The sequence below is a fragment of the Eptatretus burgeri genome, chromosome 7 (genome assembly GCF_056783735.1).
Source record: "Eptatretus burgeri isolate ZD-2024b chromosome 7, Ebu_testis_v1, whole genome shotgun sequence".
Lineage (NCBI taxonomy): Eukaryota > Metazoa > Chordata > Myxini > Myxiniformes > Myxinidae > Eptatretus > Eptatretus burgeri.
The window spans coordinates 101,912,958-101,934,309 of NC_140967.1; the positions used below are offsets into that span (position 1 = coordinate 101,912,958).

At 44.6% G+C, this 21,352-nt stretch overlaps 1 protein-coding gene across 7 annotated transcripts in view; it reads right to left on the minus strand.

The window, feature by feature from the left end:
• Window positions 1-21,295, minus strand: part of TBC1D31 (TBC1 domain family member 31) — a 69,764-nt gene extending 48,469 nt beyond the window's left edge. For 5 of the 7 annotated variants that reach the window (XM_085889951.1, XM_085889946.1, XM_085889947.1 and 2 more), the window contains exons 1-8: window positions 21,086-21,217; window positions 6,747-6,887; window positions 5,929-6,044; window positions 5,020-5,198; window positions 4,751-4,902; window positions 2,280-2,439; window positions 1,760-1,960; window positions 1,193-1,324 (exon numbers count right to left, since the gene is read on the minus strand). In XM_085889951.1, the coding sequence (XP_085746077.1) occupies window positions 1,193-1,324; window positions 1,760-1,960; window positions 2,280-2,439; window positions 4,751-4,902; window positions 5,020-5,198; window positions 5,929-6,044; window positions 6,747-6,887; window positions 21,086-21,159 (1,155 nt within the window). In that variant the 5' untranslated portion in view covers window positions 21,160-21,217. The other 2 variants (XM_085889950.1, XM_085889948.1) reach the window with 2 other exon arrangements.
• Between the last annotated feature and the right edge of the window lie 57 nt (window positions 21,296-21,352).

Here is a 21,352-nt window from a genome sequence, read left to right on the forward strand (position 1 = left end):
AATGAATTTACTTGGTTGGAAAGATAATAATGTATTTACTTGGTTGGAAAGATAATAATGAATTTACTTGGTTGGAAAGATAATAATGAATTTACTTGGTTGGAAAGATAATAATGTATTTACTTGGTTGGAAAGATAATAATGTATTTACTTGGTGGGAAAGATAATAATGAATTTACTTGGTGGGAAAGATAATAATGTATTTACTTGGTTGGAAAGATAATAATGAATTTACTTGGTTGGAAAGATAATAATGTATTTACTTGGTTGGAAAGATAATAATGTATTTACTTGGTTGGAAAGATAATAATGAATTTACTTGGTGGGAAAGATAATAATGTATTTACTTGGTTGGAAAGATAATAATGAATTTACTTGGTTGGAAAGATAATAATGAATTTACTTGGTGGGAAAGATAATAATGTATTTACTTGGTTGGAAAGATAATAATGAATTTACTTGGTTGGAAAGATAATAATGTATTTACTTGGTTGGAAAGATAATAATGTATTTACTTGGTGGGAAAGATAATAATGTATTTACTTGGTTGGAAAGATAATAATGAATTTACTTGGTGGGAAAGATAATAATGTATTTACTTGGTTGGAAAGATAATAATGAATTTACTTGGTTGGAAAGATAATAATGAATTTACTTGGTGGGAAAGATAATAATGTATTTACTTGGTTGGAATGATAAAAATGAATTTACTTGGTTGGATAGATCATGAATTTACTTGGTTGGAAAGATAATGATCAATTTACTTGGTAAAATGTCTTTGCGTCTGTTTAATCATGAAGATTCCTGTTTTAAAAACCCGTCTTTCCAGGATGGAAGAAGCAGCAGGAACCGGAGCTGTAATTTATTTATTCCAATGGCACGACAGCAAGAACCCTTGAGAATAAAGTGTGATGGACATGGGAGGAGCACAAAATAATATGTAGGAATACTTATTGAAGCAATTGGAAAATATATAACAGTACAAGGAAGGAACACACAAAACTTCAACAACCCAAAGAAATATGGGTTATAAATGATCCTTTTTCATGCGTTTTACTTCCTTTTACATCCTAATTGAGACTCACAGATAGATATGCAATGTATTCATGAAGTACAACATGCTGTCTTTTGATTAAACCTGTCAATGAAGTGATGGGTAGCATGGCTAGTAGTCCTTAAGTGAGAGACTCACCTGTTCTACATTGCGAAGAGATCCAAATGGATATTTAGGGTGATGTCGAGCACGCTTGCCATGCTGTGTCTTCTCGAGACAAGTTTGTCTCACAAGCTTTGCTTCACTCAAATGGACCAATTTAGCCAGCGGCTGTGGGTGTTGAGGAAGATGTATGCACATCAGAGCTGCCGCTACTTTACCAACACATGATCCAAGATGGTCTCCGATAATCGATATTAATCACAGGAGGATTTGATATTCGCTCCAAGCACAAAGGAAGCAGGTATTGCAAGATGTCCATGGACACTGACATGAGATCCACCATCAGCCCCATCCCATTATTAGTTTTTAATGCAATTTGAGAGACAACTTCTTGTTATAAACAGAAAGTAGAGCTACACCAAGTTGTGGAAATCTCGTATGTCTGGCTAAAAACAAAGAAGTGATGTGCTGTTCGCCAGATCAAGCGGGGGATGGGGGGGTGAGGTTGGAGGGTGGGGGGGGGGGTTGGTCGGAGTGGGGGGTGGGTGATGCCAAACTGCAAAAGATTCGCACCCTCACTGATGGACTTTGTTGTTCACACACCTGCTGGAGATTTTCATCGAGTGCTACAGTTTCGTACACACAAATCGCACCGCTTGCCACAACTGCAACCATATGTCGCCCAGTTGGGCTCACCACAGTTTTCTCCAAAACATCAGCTCCCCCAGCAAGTGCAAGAACCACATGCCGTGACTTCAGGTGCACAAAACGTACGGCTTTGTCTTGACAGAATGCGATCAAAATCTGCTCGTCACACAGGTAAAGGTATCGTGTTAATTCACACAATCATCCTCGTGGATCCAAACCACAGTTATCGACTAACTGGTACACATGCATGTGATAACAAAGTAAATACAACGTTGTTATTCCTCAAGCACACTCTCCATCTCCTCAGAGTTCTGTTCTTTGAAACTTCGAAGTACTTATGAATTGGTGATAGCTATTAACTAACCACAGGAAAATGATGAACATACTGAAATGCCCAAAGACTGAGCGCCTTCTTATCGACTGTCAACTCTGAACCACCTTCAAAACATTTGTATACAAAATAATGAAAGCACACCTCATCATTTCGGTTGCTGAACAACTGCGGTAGAAAATCGAGATGCCGCACGGCTCGCACATCTGTGGGCAGCTGCAGTCTTGTAACGAGACTTTGACGCTCCAACGACCAGACATGCAGTCTGGCAGACTTCCCTCCAGCCACAAGCACTTGTCCATTTCTGTTGAAATATTGCCACACACCATCGTGCTGCAGTTTTTGTTTTTGTTTTCCAAAGAGTACAATAAGAACTAGAAGGGGCACTCGTAGAGCGCATACCTTCGCCGCAGCCACTAGTTCCCTTTGTATTAAGTTGTCCACAACGCGTCTCAATACAAATATGCATTTCGTGACCCCCATGACCTTTGACCCACAACCGCTACCTAGGGTGACAATAGTACTATACCTTGTGTCATTTCAGAAGATGGGGAATTGAACACTGAACAATTTGGAGTTAATTTGATGTAAATCGGAAACATATTAACCGTTTTCATCATGAAAAAACGATGTTGACCTTTTTGTGACCTTGACCTTTGATCCGATCGCTCCCAAAATCTAATGGATTTGTCCTTTCATGATGCCAAACAAATCCAAAACAATTAAAGCCTCTCTGCGTTTTGTTTTTTTTGCGTTAAGTTGTCCACAACGCTTTCCGATATAAATGTGAATTTGTGTGACCCCCATGACCTTTGACCCCCAACCGCTGCCTTGAGTGACAAAAGTACTATACCATGTGTCATATTAGAGGATGGGGAATTTAATTTTGAACATTTTGGAGTTAATTTGCTGTAAATCAAAACAAAATTGACAATTTAATCGCGAAAAAACGATTTTGACCATTTTGTGACCTTGACCTTAACCTTTGATCCGATCGCTCCCAAAATCTAATCGATTTGTCCTCTCGTGATGCCAAACAGATCCACAAAATTTCATGACAATCTGCGAAGTGGTTTTTGTGTAATGTTGTCCACAACGCTTCCCAATCAAAAACTCCATTTTGGTGACCCCTTGACCTTTGACTTCCACAGACTAACTAGGGTTGCAAACACTGTACCATACGCTAAATCAGTGGATCAGGATTTGAATACTGAACATTTTGGACTTAATTTGATGTAAATTGGAACAAAATCGACACTTTAATCGCAAAAAAACGATTTTGACCTTTTGTGACCTTGACCTTGACCTTTGACCCGATCGCTCCCAAAAGCTTCGCCTGGCGTCCTTGAGTAACTGCACATCATCTCTGAAAATTTCATGCAAATCGGTCCAGCAGTTTTTGCGCAATGTTGTCCGCACACATATTTACCAATAAATAAATACACAGGGGTCAATACAATACCATCGTCAAACGAAGTTTGCGAAGGTAAAGATGTAATCCCTCTCCGTCTAACGAATGGCATCCTGAATGAAAATTTCCATCACAGCCGAGACGGTCATGTTCGTCGGCACTGACGATGACCAAACAGGAAGAGAACGGCATTCCATAGTCGTTTCAATATGTGCGGCAAGATGCATGGAAATATTTAATAATGTTCAATTCAATACGGTACTGATAAGTAACAGAACCCGTCGTTTGACCTTGCTGTAGTTTTGTTGTCATCACAAAAGTGGTTGTGTTGTTATAAAAAATAATTTGCACGATTCATCCAAATAAAAGGAACTACAATCATTTGACTTCTCTCCACCAAGAGCAACCATTCTCCATCAATACTGAAAACCAATCCCCCCTCGCCCGCACAGAAAATCCACACCTGTTGGTGTTCACATAAAAACTTTCCACCTGCTGTGAAATTTACCATCTTCGACAAAAGTGAAAAAGTTTCCAGCACTATTATAAAGGCATTAGTTGAAACTCCGACATCCTGAAATGTGGCTCGAAAGAGGCAGTTTGGCCCGACGTGTCCGTGTCACAAATGCATCCCCTTTTACTGACCGTTTACTTAGTCAATCCGCATCTTTTCCTAACGTACATTTACCATTGAATTACCCACCAACGAGCATTTACAGGATTTGGTAATGATACTGGCTCGAAGGCGAACTCTTGTCGAAGAAGTCATGAAATCTTTAACATTTACAATCAAATGCACGTGGGGACCCAGGTGGCTCAAGGCCAAAGATCCTCTTTACTACCTGGATATGACACTGCCCAAAGAGTAACGAAGAGCAACACAATCCAAAGCCGAGGATGCTTAGTACGCATTGAATAAGATAATTCAGAAGATGCCAAAGAAAAACAAATTCCTGCTCAAGAGTGTTGTGCACAAAGTTTTGCGTTTAGGCTGGGCCGACATGGCATTACATGCCCACGTCAGAAAATTAACCTCTTGGAAATCAGAGCAGGCTTTTGATTGATCGCATCGAAACGGGCTTGACGGCAATACGAGTGAAGAACAAGTGTTACAACGAATAACCATGAAGAGCATTTTTGCACAAACATACAAGGTGCAAGTACTCCATCCTGGAAAGCAGAAGCAGAACAATGGGAAACAAACCTGGACACTGCAAAGCACTTGTAGTTGAACTCGTGACTGCGCGCTGGAACAGGTAGTTGGTAATTGCAACTGAGAGAATCTCCATCCCAAGCAAAAATGGAATTGTCCTTGAAGCAGCTAAGAATTGTGTGGCCAACGGGAAAGAAAAATACCTAGCCAGACAAACAGTATCGAAGCAACGATCAGCAAACCGTGCGCATCTGGCAAAAGTGCAACGCTTTGGTGGGAGACTCCTTAATCAAAAAAAAAAAAACAATCCCTCTACAAACCGTCTGCAATCCCACGTCTCGCTTGACACCCAGGCGTCGAAGGTGCTGGTACGATTCCAGGTCCCACAGGTCCGCAGTCTTTTCGGACGTCGAGATGGCTCTTCGTCCCGAGGGGTCCACGGATATATGCATCACGGGCGACTCGTGACCACGCAACCAATTTTCTCTGTGACACGTCTCTGCAGATGGTTCAGCACAACACACGCAGGATGTTCCACTAAAGCCTCACCTTTTTATGGGATTTTCAACAAGAGGCTCGTGGCAAGCACGGCAGTTTATTCCATCAATAATGGTGGCAAGAATGAGTGCATAATGGAGTTCAGTTACCCATGGTTCAACACAACAATCGGAATCATGCGCATCAGCTACGGCTATATGGCACTTTTCGATGGAGTTTATAGCCAGTGTCACACATTAGAAAGCAATCAAACGGAAGACCAAATACTGCATTAGAGTCATCAGAAGGAACTCAAATAAGTCAAGAGCAAAGATGGATTCATCAGGAGGAACCTGGATAAGATTCGGGTTTCAGCCGCCACTCTACAACCCTCAAACCCATCCAGGCACAGCCAAGTGAGCCTTATGGAAGAATTTCCTGCAAAAATTCACTTCTCCAATATAGATAGATAAAGAAAGAGAAATAGAGAGTAAAACTTTTAAAAAAACAAAAGAAAAAAAACAATAATCATAATGAAAAAGGAGAAATGTGAAAAGTAGAAAGAAATGCGAGTCATAATGAACAAAGATGTGTTTTGTCCTCATTTCCAAAATAATGTGCAAATGAGTTCTCCAATGCAAATGGAATGTGTTTCGGGTTCTGAAAACGTTTTGAAAGGAGGAAACCTTGGATATGTTCAACCCTCCTTCATGTTCAAGCATGCATTTCATTATATGCCTCGGGGAGGGTACCTGTATCGAAGCACGCGATGGAGCCATCCGACAGGGCAGCGATATACTCCGTTGGTTTGTGGAGGGTGAATACCAAGGAGGTACAAGTCTTCCTAAATTTCCGAACCAAGCTGAAACTGCACATCACCGAGGCGACAAAGCACTCTGGGAAACGTGTTTTTTTATATTATTTTAAATGTGACTATTAGTTTATTTACAAACACAAAAATTAAAAAAATTCCTACGTGCACATGCACACTTGTGAGGGTAGATGGAGGAATTTAATCGCAAAGTTAGGAGAGTTTCGAGTTGTTTGGTCCGTCGATGTGGAGGAAACATCTCAATGTAAATCAAGTTGGGAAACTGTGAGCTTAAGTGTTACGTGTTTCCACACAGGGGGTGGTGCTGTGTTAATTAGATAGGGATTAAGGCCAATTTTCCCCAGTATGTAATTGCCCCCTGTGACCTTTTCCTACATTTCTGCATTTACACGCCAGCAATAAAATTACGTTCTTACAACAACAACAACAACAACAACAACAACAACAACAACAACAACGAGCACCACTGCCGCACATCCAAGCAGGCAATAAGCTCCATCTTCCCGGTTTCATACCAGCAAGTATGAAATGCAAGTTGCAAATGGGTGGCGCTTATGACACACAGACAGACAGACAGACAGACAGACAGACAGACAGACAGACAGACAGACAGACACACAATAGTAATTTGGGTATCCAAGCAAATGGTCTTTAACAGGACAATGTGATAAAAAAATAAATAAATAAATAATTAAATAAGCAAACAAACAAACGACATATCGAAAGTATCTAACTGACCTGAGTTTAATCAAGTCGAACAGGTAAATGTGGCCCAAGTGATCGGTGGCAAGGAATGAACTCCCCTCGGGGTTGAAGGCGACGTACTGAAAGTGGGCAGTCTGGACTCCGTTTACTGTATGATGTACAGTGAGGACAAGGCTGTGGACAAAAAAAGCCAAAATAAGAGGTGCCAAGTATACAGTTGTCATCTTTCATCTTTCATTCATGTTTGCTTTACATAGTTAGAAATGAACAGGATAGAACGAACATGATAAATATATGTTGTCAAAATTACAGACCCAGACTAGGAATCGAATCCAGGTCATCCACAAATCGTACCAATGCTCTGCCATCTGAGCTATCTTGGCGATTCACCAGCTGAGAAACGCAATTCTTCCACATTTCCAAGTGCCGCTCGCTTCCCCCCACTGCTTCCGGGGCAATCGCTGCCAACCATAGGAGCAGCTAATGCCTGCTCTCGGGGGGGGGGGGGGTCTCTCCCCCCAGATATGTTTATGATGTTGGTTCTGTCCTGTTCATTTCTAAGTATATTACTATGCCCCCTGTGGTGTTTAATAGTGACATGGATGTGTCCCCCAAAATAGGAAAGACCCTCTTGAGAACAGGCCCGAGCTGCTGCTATGGTTGGCAGCGAGCGCCGCAGAAGCAGCGGGGGGTGGGGGGGGTGGACCTCGGATTCGGATGAAACCTGGTGGATAGGTTGGGTGTGCGACGACAAATTGATTCGATTTTGGTGAAGATCCGAATTCTTATCTGATACGAGAATTATTTAATTTCAAACTAATTATTCACCATCGAGAGATGGGGCCAAAAAAACGATATACAGTAGAGCATGATATTTCAAAAATGTATTGGGCCCGATATGTTGTCGTGGATAAGGCATTGCGTGGCGGAGGTATACGCTCTACCGAATGCCCTTCAAGTTTCCCATGGGACCAAGGGGGTTAGTTTCCTGGTCTTCGAGAATATATTGAGGCAGGTGGGCAGCAGACAAAAATAAATAAATCACACTTGAAATAAACACTTAAAATAAACATAAATCTGCTTTACTAGGACGTCTCCTGCTGTGTTGAAGCAGGTTGAACATTCAGAAACTATTAAACTTGTCCCTCACACCCACCATTCCTCCCCGAATATTATCTTAAATAGTTTTCCTTCCTAATCTGTCAATGTGGTTCTTTCATAAATCATTCTGCAGCTCGGCTCAAAACCACGGTTGGTTGAAATTAAACCCAGTGATAACTAAATTGGTGCATAAAGAGGCTGTCGCGATATTTAAAGGTTTACTCGACTTCAATTTAAATAAAATAAAGATTGTAAAAGTCGTAGAAATAAATGAATACCGCAATTTACCGCCGTTGACGCAGTGTCCATTGCACCACCCTATCTAGCACGTTACATTAGATATTGGTGCCTGTTGTTTGTGTCCTTTATGACATCCCTAAAAACAGCAAGTTTCCTGTTTTGAATGATTTTCAATTTTGTTTGATTGCCAGGCAGAGAGAGAATAAAAAAATTATCTCTTTCCTTTCTGCACATGTGAGATTGGGACAAATTTAGAGCCAAAGTACAACAAACAAGAAACTCAGGCCTGCCTATTCATGTCTAAAATATAACATTTGATTGAAATAAGTTGTTCCTCGATCATAAACCGACATTTGTGGACAGATGGAAGAAGGGACATAAACCAATTGCTCAATGCCGAAAAGGTTCACGTGCACGGGGTAAAAACAGTGCACGTTCATGTCAGGTCAGGTTCGATCTGTGACCTGCGACAGGTACCATGTAAACCTGTACTAACCTGTTCCATGGTCGGGTTGTCGGCGACTAAACCGTCTCCCCCACCAGGTTTTCTGGTGAGGAGGGTGTTTGGATATGGACACCCAGCAGGATTAAAAACAAAACCTGTCAAAGGGTGGAGGAGCTCCTTGTGAGCTAACGGCCATCCATATCTAGTGCCCAACTGTGTCTGCAGACGTCCTCCTGCAGTTGGGTTACTTCTTATTAGGAGGTTGGTGGCAGGATTTGCACTCCGGCCACCGTAAAACCCTTCATTCCGCAAAACACAAAAACGCAAAAACATCTGAAAACCCACTCCGTGGGAGTACCTCCTGTACAGCTTCCCTTCGCAGGGCAGCTCACCGGATGACGGGATTGGGGCAAAGCCTTCGGGACCCCCAATCTTTGATAGGAGGGAAACCACGGGGCAACATCCCTGGGTCAGATTGCGGGAGAGTGTGTCAGAGTGGTGCTGAGGTGTCGTCCACCAGACGGCGGTCTCCTTGGGTTAACCTGAGGCGGTCCCTTCGGGTGGGTGCCTGGAATGTCCTATCCCTAAGAGAGGATGATCACCTGTCTCTGTTATCATCTGAGCTCAAGCGTTTGGACATCGGGATTGCAGCTCTCTCTGAGGTTCGGAGACCGGATTGCGGCGAGATAATGGTGGGTGGTTACACCTACTATTGGTCTGGTCGCCCTGATGGTTACCATACCCAAGGAGTTGCTGTAGCTGTGTCCAATAAGCTGACCCCAATGATAATTGAGGTAACACCGGTCAACGAGCGTATTATGAGATTAAGGATTCGTCACTCCTTAGGTGTCATTTCCCTGGTCTCTGTTTATGCTCCGACTGAGGCGAGTGATCTCACCGTGAAGGATGCATTCTATGCCACACTCGAGTCTGTGGTTGATCAGTGCCCCAGACGAGATACACTTCTAGTCTTAAGGGATTTCAATGCATCGACTGGAACGGATAGGGATGGTTATGAGGTGTGTGTTGGTCCCCATGGGTCAGGAACTATGAACCAGAATAGCACTAAGTTCCTTGACTTTGCAAGAAGTCATGGACTTAGGGTGGCTGGTTCATGGTTTCAGCGCCCACAAGCTCATCGCTGGACTTGGTATTCCAATGCTGGCGGTGTGGCAAAGGAGATTGACCATGTCCTCATTGACGGTCGTTGGAGGATGATCCAGAACTGCAGGGTCTACCGGAGTGCTCAGTTCCTCAATACTGACCACAGGCTTGTTGTAGCAACTCTAAAGCTGCACCTTAAATCCTGGAGAATGGTACCATCCCAGCCTAGGCTGGATGTTGCCAAGCTCAGGGATGAGAGAGTAGCTGAGGAGTTTGCGAACAGGCTGAGCGGACACTTGGGGGGTCTGGATGCTTTGGGGGGTCCTGAAGAGTTGTGGAGCGCCTTCAAGACCACCGTCCTTGATGTTGCCGGTGGATGTCTTGGAGCTCACCGCAGGGCAAAGAAGAATTTTGTCTCTCAAGGGACACTGGATACCATTGACCAGAGTCGCAGGGCCAGGCTGAATGGCAGAGCTGAGCTGTTCAGGGAGCTGAGGCGTAAAACTGTACGTGCACCGAGGCTGGACAAGGAAGCCTATGTGCGAGGAATCTGTGAGGGGGTAGAACATCACCTGTGGACAGGTGATTCTCGTCCCGCTTACAGGGGAATTCGCGCATTACGTTCATCCAAGCCCATCCCTGCAGCAACGCACTGCAGTTCGAGCAGAGAGTGGTAGGCTCTTGACAGAGGAGTCTGAAGTGAAGGCCCGCTGGGCCGGTTACTTTGAGCGGTTGTACCAGGCTGATCCCCCAGCTGTCGAGTTGGACGTCAAGGGTGTTACAATCCCTGTTGCCGACCCTCGAATCAACTGTGGTCCACCTTCGCTTGTGGAAACACGGGCTGCAGTGAACCAGTTGAAACGGGGCAAAGCTCCAGGGATCTGTGGCATCCATGCCGAACTTCTCAAGGCTGGTGGAAATGCTGCACTCGTGTCGTTGCATGCAGTTTTGTGCTCTGCCTGGAACACAGGCATCATCCCAACTGACTGGAAGAGGGGCCTTGTTGTCCCTCTCTGAAAAGGGAAGGGTGATCGCCAAGACTGCAACAACTACCGAGGGGTGACGCTGCTCTCAGTGCCGGGCAAGGTCTTTGCTCGCATAATTCTTGATAGGGTTCGCCACCATCTGCTTGAGCACCAGCGTCCAGAGCAGTCAGGCTTTACACCAAAGGAGGTCAACGGTTGACCGTATCCTTGCCCTTTGTGTCCTCACCGAACGCAGACGAGAGTTTCGGCAGGGGCTGCTTGCAGCCTATGTTGATCTCTGTAAAGCGTTCGATTCAGTGAATCGGGATGTCCTCTGGAGGATTCTTGGTCTTCGTGGGGTGCCACCAAAACTGATCGATCTGATGTCTGAACTCCACTCTGGTACTGAGAGTGCTGTGAAGTGTGGTGGTACCATCTCTGACTTATTTCCCGTTGTTACTGGAGTTCGTCAGGGATGTGCACTTGCCCCCACACTTTTCAGCACGTGTATGGACTGGATTTTAGGGAGGATGTCGGAGAGATCAAGTTGCGGTGCATCGTTTGGGAATGTCAAGATCTCGGACCTTGATTTTGCAGATGATGCAGTCATCTTTGCGGAGACTTTAGACATCCTTTTGGGGGCCCTCGAGATGCTGAATGAGGAGTCGGAGCCGCTGGGATTACGGGTTTCTTGGGTCAAAACTAAGATCCAGGCTTTCGGTGACATCTTGGATGCTGCTGTCCTGTCTGTGTCTGTTTGTGGTGAGGATGTTGAGGTCGTGGAGAGATTCACTTACCTTGGCAGTGATATTCATGTCTCTGCTGGCTGCGAGTCAGAGGTCAATAGACGTCTGGGTCGGGCCTGGGGAGTCATGAATTCACTGGATCATGGGGTGTGGCGCTGCCGGTACCTGTGCGGGAGGACGAAAGTCCGAGTCTTCAGGTCCTTGGTACTTCCAGTCTTGCTCTATGGGTGCGAGACGTGGACTCTGACCAAGGATCTGAGACGGAGACTTAATTCCTTTGGTACCAGGTCTCTTCGGAGAATCCTTGGCTATCGCTGGTCGGACTTTGTGTCCAACTAGCGGATGCTGAGAGAGACTCGGATGAGATTTGTTACCTGCATAGTCCCTGAGCGTCAGTTGCGGCTGTATGGACATGTGGCTCGTTTTCCTGATGCTGATCCTGCTCACCAGATTCTCTCAGCGAGGGCGTCTCATGAGTGGAGGAGGCCAGTGGGCCGACCACGTGCCTCGTGGTTGCAGCAGATTGACCATCATCTCAAGGAGATGGGGATGGGCCTGGCATCTGCCTGGGGGATGGCCAGACGGAGGCCCCTGGAGTACCGGCGGAAAGTGGACGCAGCAACGCGCTGTTCTGGCACATGCTCCCATACCTGTTCAGACCATTTTGAATGCCTCGACCACCTTGCTTGTTTTCCATCAGTCTTCATCAATCATTTATTTACCAATTAAAACTGCCCTCTCCTCTCCCCAAAATGCACAATGTTGGGGTGCATAGATAATCTTGGCAGGGGGCTCCCACTTCTGACCACCCATTTCCTTATCTTTCTTTCCCTCTTCTTCGTACTCTGTAGTCTCGAACACGATAAATTTGTTTGGGGAAGTTGTCACGTGAGGTTCGAGTAAAATTGAAAACTACGGCGAATTTCTTTTCCCCACAGGACATGCCCGGTTCACAAATCGTTTGGTGGGGGGGGAGGGATTCACTGCCTGGACAGCATTGTTTACATGTGAATGTGGCATTGTTTACATTGAATTTTGAGGTCTTAGGTGCAAAGGGGTCGAACCTCAAATAAGAAATTGAAGATGTCGTCCAAGAGGGGCAACAAGGAAAGAGCAAAAATGGCAATAAAAAGCTGTCTGAACTGCAAGGAAGGAAGGAAAGTGACAACAAACCTGCGACTAGAAAGGGGAAGGTTAGTGCTGATGCCGAGAGACATGACAGAAAAAGTAAAGGAAGGAACTTAGTCAACTGTAAATGTGGAAGCTGCAATTTGGTCGTGCTTGATGACTATTCAGCTATTGAGGGTGAGGTATACAAATACTGGTTTCACTGTACATGTCAGAATGTATCAATGAGACTTTATGAAACCATTAATTTGACGATTCTGCGACCTGATCCATACATTGGTGCTGCAGGACCTGAAATTCTACCACTGGTAACATGAGAAAAATGACGACAACATTACAAGTGAACCAAGCCTGATGACAAACTGAAACTTGAAGGGCACTTGTGAGTGCACACCTCCACGAGAACATATCAGACCCAATACATTTTTTATGAAATATCGTGCTACATCATATATATATATATATATATATATATATATATATATACATATATATATATATATATATATATATATATATATATATATATATATATATATATATATATATATATATATATATATATATATATATATATATATATATATATATATATATATATATATATATATATATATATATATATATATATATATATATATATATATATATACATACATACACACACACACACACACACACACACACACACACACACACACACACACACACACACACACACACACACACACACACACACACACACACACACACACACACACACACACACACACATCATTTTTGGCCCAATCTCCAAGTGTGAAGAATCACTTTCAACATTTTAAAAAATCCTCGTATCCGGATCTGGATTTGGATCTTCACCAAAATGGAATCAGTTCGTTCTTGTGACACACCCAATGTGTCCACCAAGTTTTATCCGAATCCGTCCACAACTTTTTGAGATATCGTGCTACATATCATTTTTGGCCTTATCTCTCAAAGGTGAAGAATCAGTTAAAAAATTCTAATAGTCGGATCCGGATCTTCACCAAAATCGAATCAATTCGTCCTCGTCACACACCAAACCTGCCCACCAAATTTCGTCCAAATCCGTCAACAACTTTTTGAGATATCCTGCACACAAACAAACAAACAAACAGAAAGACAGACATGGGTGAAAACGTAACCTCCTTCCACCTTCGGTGGCGGAGGGAATGAAAGGCTTGAAGAATGAGTTGAGAGAGTGCAGAGAGAAAGTTAATGAGAACCAGATCCACGTGGCGATGAATTCAGGAAGGGAATACCGGTGCATACAGGAAAATCAACCAGTGTGGAGACAGAGGCAACTAGAGAGGGAGCACTCGGGAGAGTGCAAAACCTCCGCCGCCAATACTGCTGGGTCACTCAAGTGAACCTAATATCTTATTCATTAAATATGATGTCAACAGGGCTGACAGAGTTATAGTTCTTTTCTCCAACATTTTTTTTTGGGGGGAGGGGGTTGGAAATCACTTAAAACATGCAGAAATGCAAAAAAAAGAAATCGAAATTTTGTTGAAAAAAAAGTTGCAAAAATTTTTTTTCTCTATAAAAAAAATTTTTGGGGGGGGGGGGTTGGAAATCACTTAAAACATGTAGAAATGCAAAAAAAAATTTTTTTTCTCCAACAATTTTTTTTTTGGTGGGGGGGGGGGTAACAATTTTTTTGGGGGGTTGGAAATCACTTAAAACATGTTAAAATGCAAAAAAAAAAAAATCTTTTTCTCAATTTTTTTTTTGGGGGGGGGGGGTGGGGACCAAGTCCAAAATCTAATGGCATGATCTTTGGACCATACCTAACCCCCCCCACCAAGTTTCGTAGAAATCAGTCGAGGAGTTTTTCCGTAATACTGTTCACAAACAAACAAGCAGTCATAGACTGGTACTTACGAAATCGTCAACTTGACCTCTGACCTTGTCTAATAAAAGCTGTCTCTTGAGAAGGTAGCGACACAAACCAGAGGTTTCTACGATGATTCTGTACCAATCCATCAAAAATGGAATGTTTGACCTCACTGTGACCTTGACCTTTGACCGATTTTGACCAAAATCTAATCAGCACTCGCCATCGCCCTCCTGAATCACGTGGTGTAATTTGACATTGGTAGCTTCTTCCGTTCTCGAGTTATCGTGCCTACAAACAAACAAACAACAAACAAAAAACAAACAAGCAGTCATAGACTGGTACTTACGGAATCGTTAACTTGACCTCTGACCTTGTCTAATAAAAGCTGTCTCTCGAGAAGGTAGCGACGCAAACCACAAGTTTCTACGATGATTCTATACCAAACCATCAAAAATCGAATGTTTGACCTCGCTGTGACCTTAACCGTTGACCGATTTCGACCAAAATCTAATCAGCGCTAGCCATCACCCTCCTGAATCACGTGGTGTAATTTGACATTGGTAGCTTCTTCCGTTCGAGTTATCTGTACCAAACCATCAAAAATCGAAGATTTGTCCTCACTGTGACCTTGACCTTTGACCGATTTTGACCAAAATCTAATCAGCACTTGCCATCACGATCCTAAATCACGTGGTGCAATTTGACATTGGGAGCTTCTTCCGTTCGAGTTATCTGTACCAAACCATCAAAAATCGAAGATTTGTCCTCACTGTGACCTTGACCTTTGACCGATTTTGACCAAAATCTAATCAGCACTTGCCATCACGATCCTAAATCACGTGGTGCAATTTGACATTGGGAGCTTATACCATTCCCGAGTTATCGTGCCTACAAACAAACAAACAAACAAGCAGTCATAGACTGGTACTTACGAAATCGTCAACTTGACCTCTGACCTTGTCTAATAAAAGCCGTCTCTTGAGAAGGTAGCGACGCAAACCAGAAGTTTCTACGATGATTGTGTATCAAACCATCAAAAGTCGTAACGTCGACCGAAGCAAAAATCTCCATTTCTCCACGCAATTAAACCTTAACGAAACTCAACGACGCGTCTGCTCGAGCACACTGCATCATGGGACGACCCGTGACGCATCGAGTGAAATATTTTTTATACAATCTTAAAACGTCTCCAAGACATCCGATTTTTACCAGAATTTCGACAACCGAGTTTTAAGCGTCCAAAGCGATCGCAAAAACCGAAGACAAAATTAAAATCGAATTTAAAACGAACTTGTAAAGTCGAGCGAAGCAAAAATCTCCATTTCTCCACGCAATTATTCAATATTATTTTATCAAAGTCACAAAAGCGTAATATTCGGCCATCCACCAACAATCTTTACATAATCTGACGGCTCAGCGAGTCAGGCATGCGACGATAACCTTTATTGGGATAAAAATGACTTTTAAACACCATCTTTATCGAAAACACCGTCAGCGCACACGGAAAACCTTAACGTGACTCAACGACGCCTCTGCTCGAGCACACTGCATCATGGGACGACCCGTGACGCGTCGAGTGAAATATTTTTTATACAATCTTAAAACGTCTCCAAAACATCCGATTTTTACCAGAATTTCGACAACCGAGTTTTAAGCGTCCTAAGTGATCACAAAAACCGAAGACAAAATTAAAATCGAAGTTAAAACGAACTCGTAACGTCGAGCGAAGCAAAAATACTCCATTTCTCCACATTAATTTACGGAATTATGTTTTACCTCACTGTGACCTTGACCTTTGACCGATTTTGACCAAAATCTAATCAGCGCTAGCCATCACACTCCTGAATCACGTGGTGTAATTTGACATTGGTAGCTTCTTCCGTTCTCGAGTTATCGTGCCTACAAACAAACAAACAAACAAACAAACACACAAACAAACACACAAACAAACAAACAAACAGAAACGGAAGTGATCAATATACTTACGAAATCTTTAGATTTCGTAAGTAACAAACAGACAGGGGTGAAAACAGTAACCTCCGTCCATCTTCGATGGCAGAGGTTAACCAGTTACGGATATCCAGAGACCGAGCAAAAGGAGAAAGATGATTACAAAAAGTTACGTAAAGAACTGAAAGAGACAAAAGCGAACGGTGAGAAGAACCTGTTTATTCCGAACAGAAGGATAGCACAGGGAATTTTTTGCCCCCGTGAAGGAACCATCAAGAACAGAACAACAGAAGCAGTGCACACACACCAGCACAGCACGTACCAACACATTACAAGAACAAGTACACATTCAAGCATCAAGTGATTCACATGGAGATGCACAAAGTGAATTACTAAGTGTATCTGTTATAGCTCCATGTAATTAACCAGATCCATCCATCCATTGGGACCATGCTCTGTACAGAGCATCGGTGCTGCTGAAGCAGTCTCCTGGGCTATTAGGCACAATCCTGGATGGGTCGCCGCTCCGACGCAGGATACTCGAATGGCTCAATCAGCCGAGCAAGCTGGTACTCATTTTGCCGACCTCGGAAGGTTGACAGGTTCAGTCAACCCCACCTGGTATTAATTCAACAGATAGCAGCATTTGAACTCAGGACCCTAAGATCCCAAACCCACCACCCTAACCATTAAGCCAACACCAAGAATAATGAACAAGATGTTGATGCTAATTATTTGAAAACTAAATGTCATACAATGTCTAACAGCTTGCACGTTTTTCTACACAAACTGTGACACGCTTTGGAAGAAGAGAGATGAACTCAAAACTCGACCGAAGATACAGAAACCACATATAGCACCATGAACTGGGATATATCTGAAGAACATCGAACCAGGGCAACGAGTCCAACCTTGCGAATTCCAGATGAAGGATGTGTTGTGAAACGAGGAGTGGCGATTTACGTTAAAAGACGGACGGCATCTCAGGATTCTTAACAAATCTGGACGAGGGGAAGTTTGGAGAGTCAGTGTGGATCCAGATCAGGAAAGGAGAGACTATGCTTCTGTTTGGCTGTGTGTACAGGAATCCAACAAGCAATGAAGCCAACAATAAAGAACTATGTGCACTGTTGGAGAAAGCAAGCAGACTGAACTATGGAGAGGTAGTTGCAAGTCGGAGACTTCAACTACAGAGAGATAAACTGTCAATCGTACAGCATCAGAGGAACTGATTCTAATGCAAGTCATTCTTTCTTGGACCGTGTAAATGACATATTTCTTCATCAACACTTAAGAGTGAACCAACAAAATACGGAGTTGGGAAAAACTACCAGCTTCTTGGACTTTGTTCTGAGATGGAAATCGGTCCGCCCTTCAGCAAGAGTGATCAAGTGACATTATTATTTCAGATGACAGTCGAATCGCGGAATGAGGAGGAGGTACTAACCAGGAACTGCTACCAAGAAGATTCCGACAAGATGAGACGAAAGTTGAATGAGGTTGACTGGGAGCAAGAACTACTAGATAGAGGCATGGGGTATATTTGAAGATACTGTTGTGGTTGACGAAATTCACAAACCACCATTCAGGTCCCTTAGGTGAGATACCTCTGTAAGTATATGTGTAGTTAGGCCCAAACCCGTTGTTTAGAGGGAATAAATGTCATTCAGTCGGGCTGCGACTCTTCAGGTTAGCCGTTTTTCTTTTACCATCTTTATTTTGGACCAGCCGCCATTACTACCACCACCAACCACGTCTCAACAGCCATCACACAACAACCACCAACCACAACGCCGCTTCACAACAACAGCCACGACCTTTACCGTCACAACTCGCCACCATCGCATCACCACCATTCTTGCGCCACTTGTGGGCACCGATACTGGACTCGTGCAGGGCGCGCACCGAGCAGCGTGTTCAGAAACATCACAGACTTTTCCGAAGAAAACGGATCAAAAACGACTCACGCCCACTTCTGTTCTGTCCTATCGGTGAGCGTGGGGCGATTTGGCCCCGCCTCCAGGGCGTTGGAGTGCGTTCGCTATATGCAAATTCATGGATCAAAAAGCATTCACGCCCACTTTTCCTCGGTCCAATAGGGAGCCAGTTAGAGGTGAAGGGTCGGAGGTAAAGGGTCAAAGGTGAAAGAGCGAGGCCACGGGGGATATAAACGGCTGCGTTTGTCAGTCAAAGCAGTTAAGAGTTCGCAGTTGGGAGTTCGCGGAGCCAGTGAAGAGTTGGGACGAGTCAAGAGAGGAGACGGAGAGGGCGATCGGACGAAGCTGTGGAGAGGCGGCAGCGGCGGCGGCGAAGGCGGTTGAGGGGTGCTCGCGTCGGATTCGGGGAACTGCGGAGGGAGAGGCCGGCGGCGCGACCGAGGTCGTGGTGGAGACGCTCGTCGCGGGACCCGAGACAGGGAGATATCCTCCTTTCCCCCGAGCATCAACAACCCCCTCCTGTTTCCCCCCGCGCTGAGATAGTGCGACAAGGGGGCCCCTTTCCCACCCCCTACCAGACACTGTCCGCGAGGCCCGCGGAGTTGGGGCGCCACCGCCACTTTGCGTCTCATCATCAGACGGGTAGGCCCAACGCGGTCTCGGCCCCAGGCCCGCCTCATCCTTGAGGGTGGTCCGTTTCTTTTGCTTTGGGTATATGTGTTGTCGGCGCCGTCTGTGAAGTAAAATTGTACAAGTGTTGCCATGTGCTCGGTAGTCGGATAGCTCTGCATCGTCTTCTTCTTTTATATTTGCTTTTTGTGTAATATTGTGTTTCTTCTCCTTTTACATTTGCTTTTGGTGTAATTGTATATGTGTGCTTTCCGTTCATCGCGAAATAAATGTGCTTATTGTTGAACTGTTTTCCCGTTTCGCTTCGTCTTTTCCTTTATTGAATCTCCATCTTACTTCACGTAAAGGGTTGGTCGTGGGCTAAAACGCCCGATAATTAATCGAACCGTCGGGGCCGACGATAACACCGCTCGGTTATCCCGATAGTACGGAACGGGTCGCTTAAAGTGGCCCGTGTCCGAAGTCGACCTGCGGCGAGGTGCGATCGCCCGGTCTACCCTCCGTGTGGGTACTTAGGTAGGTCGAATTTGGCGAGCAACCCTATCCCACGCGGGGGGCCGATTGGCACGATCGTGGTGAGGCCGAAAGGTCCAACCGTGACTGGTTCCCGGCGTTAGTCCGAGAGGGTCACGAATGGATTGTCCGTCCGGTGGGCGACGTGCCGCGATGTCTCCAGGACCAGACGGGATACACTCACGTGTTTTACGAGAAGCCCACGAAGAAGTTTGTGAACCTCTTCGGATGATCTTCAACAAACTCTTGAGGGAGAGAGTTGTACCAAAGTCATGGAAACAAGCTACTGTTGTGCCAATTTTCAAGACAGGAAAAGTCTAATACAGCTAACTACAGACCAGTAAGCCTGACCTCCATGGTGTGCAAGTCATTGGAGAAGATCATTAGAAAAGCCCTGATAAAAGACATGGACAAAAACGATTTACTAAGTATAGAGCAGCATGCATTTCATAGTGGAAGATCTCGTGCAACTCAACTACTGCAGGTTCTTGAGCAATGGACAAGAGATGTTGACGGGAGACACAGTATTGACCGCATCTACTTCATGGAAGATCTAGTGCAACCCAGCTACTGCAAGTTCTTGAGCAATGGACAAGATATGTTGACGGGGGACAGTATTGACCGCATGTACTTTAGTTGGCGAAAAGCCTTCGACAATGTGCCACACCAGCACCCTCTTCGCAAGCTTGAGTCGCATGGAATTGAAGGACGTCGACTGAATTGGATAAAGGAGTACTTGACCAGAGAGGAAAGTTCTCGCACACGGTGGATGTTGCGAGCGGCATTCCACAAGGAAGCGTACTGGGACCAGTATCGTTCATACTCTTCATCAACGATCTCCCAGGAGGATGTCGAATCAAATCTGAAACTCTTTGCCGATGACACCGAGTTACACAAAGTCGTTGACCGTCAAGATGATGCTGAAGCCCTTCAAAGAGACTTGGAAGCAGTCACCGAATGGTCCACAAAGTGGCAATTACCAGTCAATGAAGAGAGATGTAAAATAGTCCACCTTGGGAGGACAAAGCAGAGATACACAAACTCTGCGTCAGATGATTCAAGGCAGAAGGAAGTCAAGGAGGGGAAAGAGGGACAAAGATCTGGACATTATGTTCGATTCCCACTGGAGAACCAGACCAAGGCAGACAGAATGCATTCAGTCTCAGAAGCATCAACAACTGGAACTCACTAACTGGAAAGACCAGTGAACCAGTTCAAGTCAGCACTGGAAGCGCAAATCCTCCATTGAAGTAGCGACCTTATCGCTTCCAGCCTCTCGTCTCCAACCAAATAAATAAGCACACGAAGACCGCCATCTTGGCAAGCGGTGCCGAGCGCTCCGTTCCGTTGGTTGGACTGCTTGCTTGAACGCTTTGAATCAAGCAAGCCGCTTGGCAAGCTTCTTGCGAACGGAACACACCAGAGGTGTAGAGCGCTCGCCAAGCGGCTTAAGCACTATATGCGAAACTGGTGATAAGGAACGGCTGGCTTGGCAAGCAGCTAGCAAGCTGCTCGTTAATGGAAACACGTGTTTCCCGTCGCATGCTTTGTGCTTCATCTCTCGTGAGATGAAAATATCAAGTACAATGCAGTGCCTCACACATTTAGTGCCTCTTACTTTAAATTACCACAGCGCTTTTAAAGTGGGGTGGGGGGGGTGGAAACCACAACAACCAATTAACGAACGCACCACCACGTCGTCAGTGTCACCATGAGTGACATTATTAAAACGACAATCCAAGTTCCCACCCGTCTGTTCCGGGATCCACGAGCCGCAGCTCCCCGGTCTCCCGGTCTCGCACGTCTTGCTTTCTCGCAGACATCGCACGCACAGCCCCCCCCCCCCCCCGGCGCTCCGGCACCAAAACAACCGTGTTCAATTCAAACGACTCTCTCACCGGAAGCACACGTTTAATTCCTCTTATTTGTCATCGGATTAGCGTGTCTCAAAAAGGGACGATTCCAAAATACATGATCATCCATTACGGTTACTGTAAAATGAAAAAAAAAAAAAAT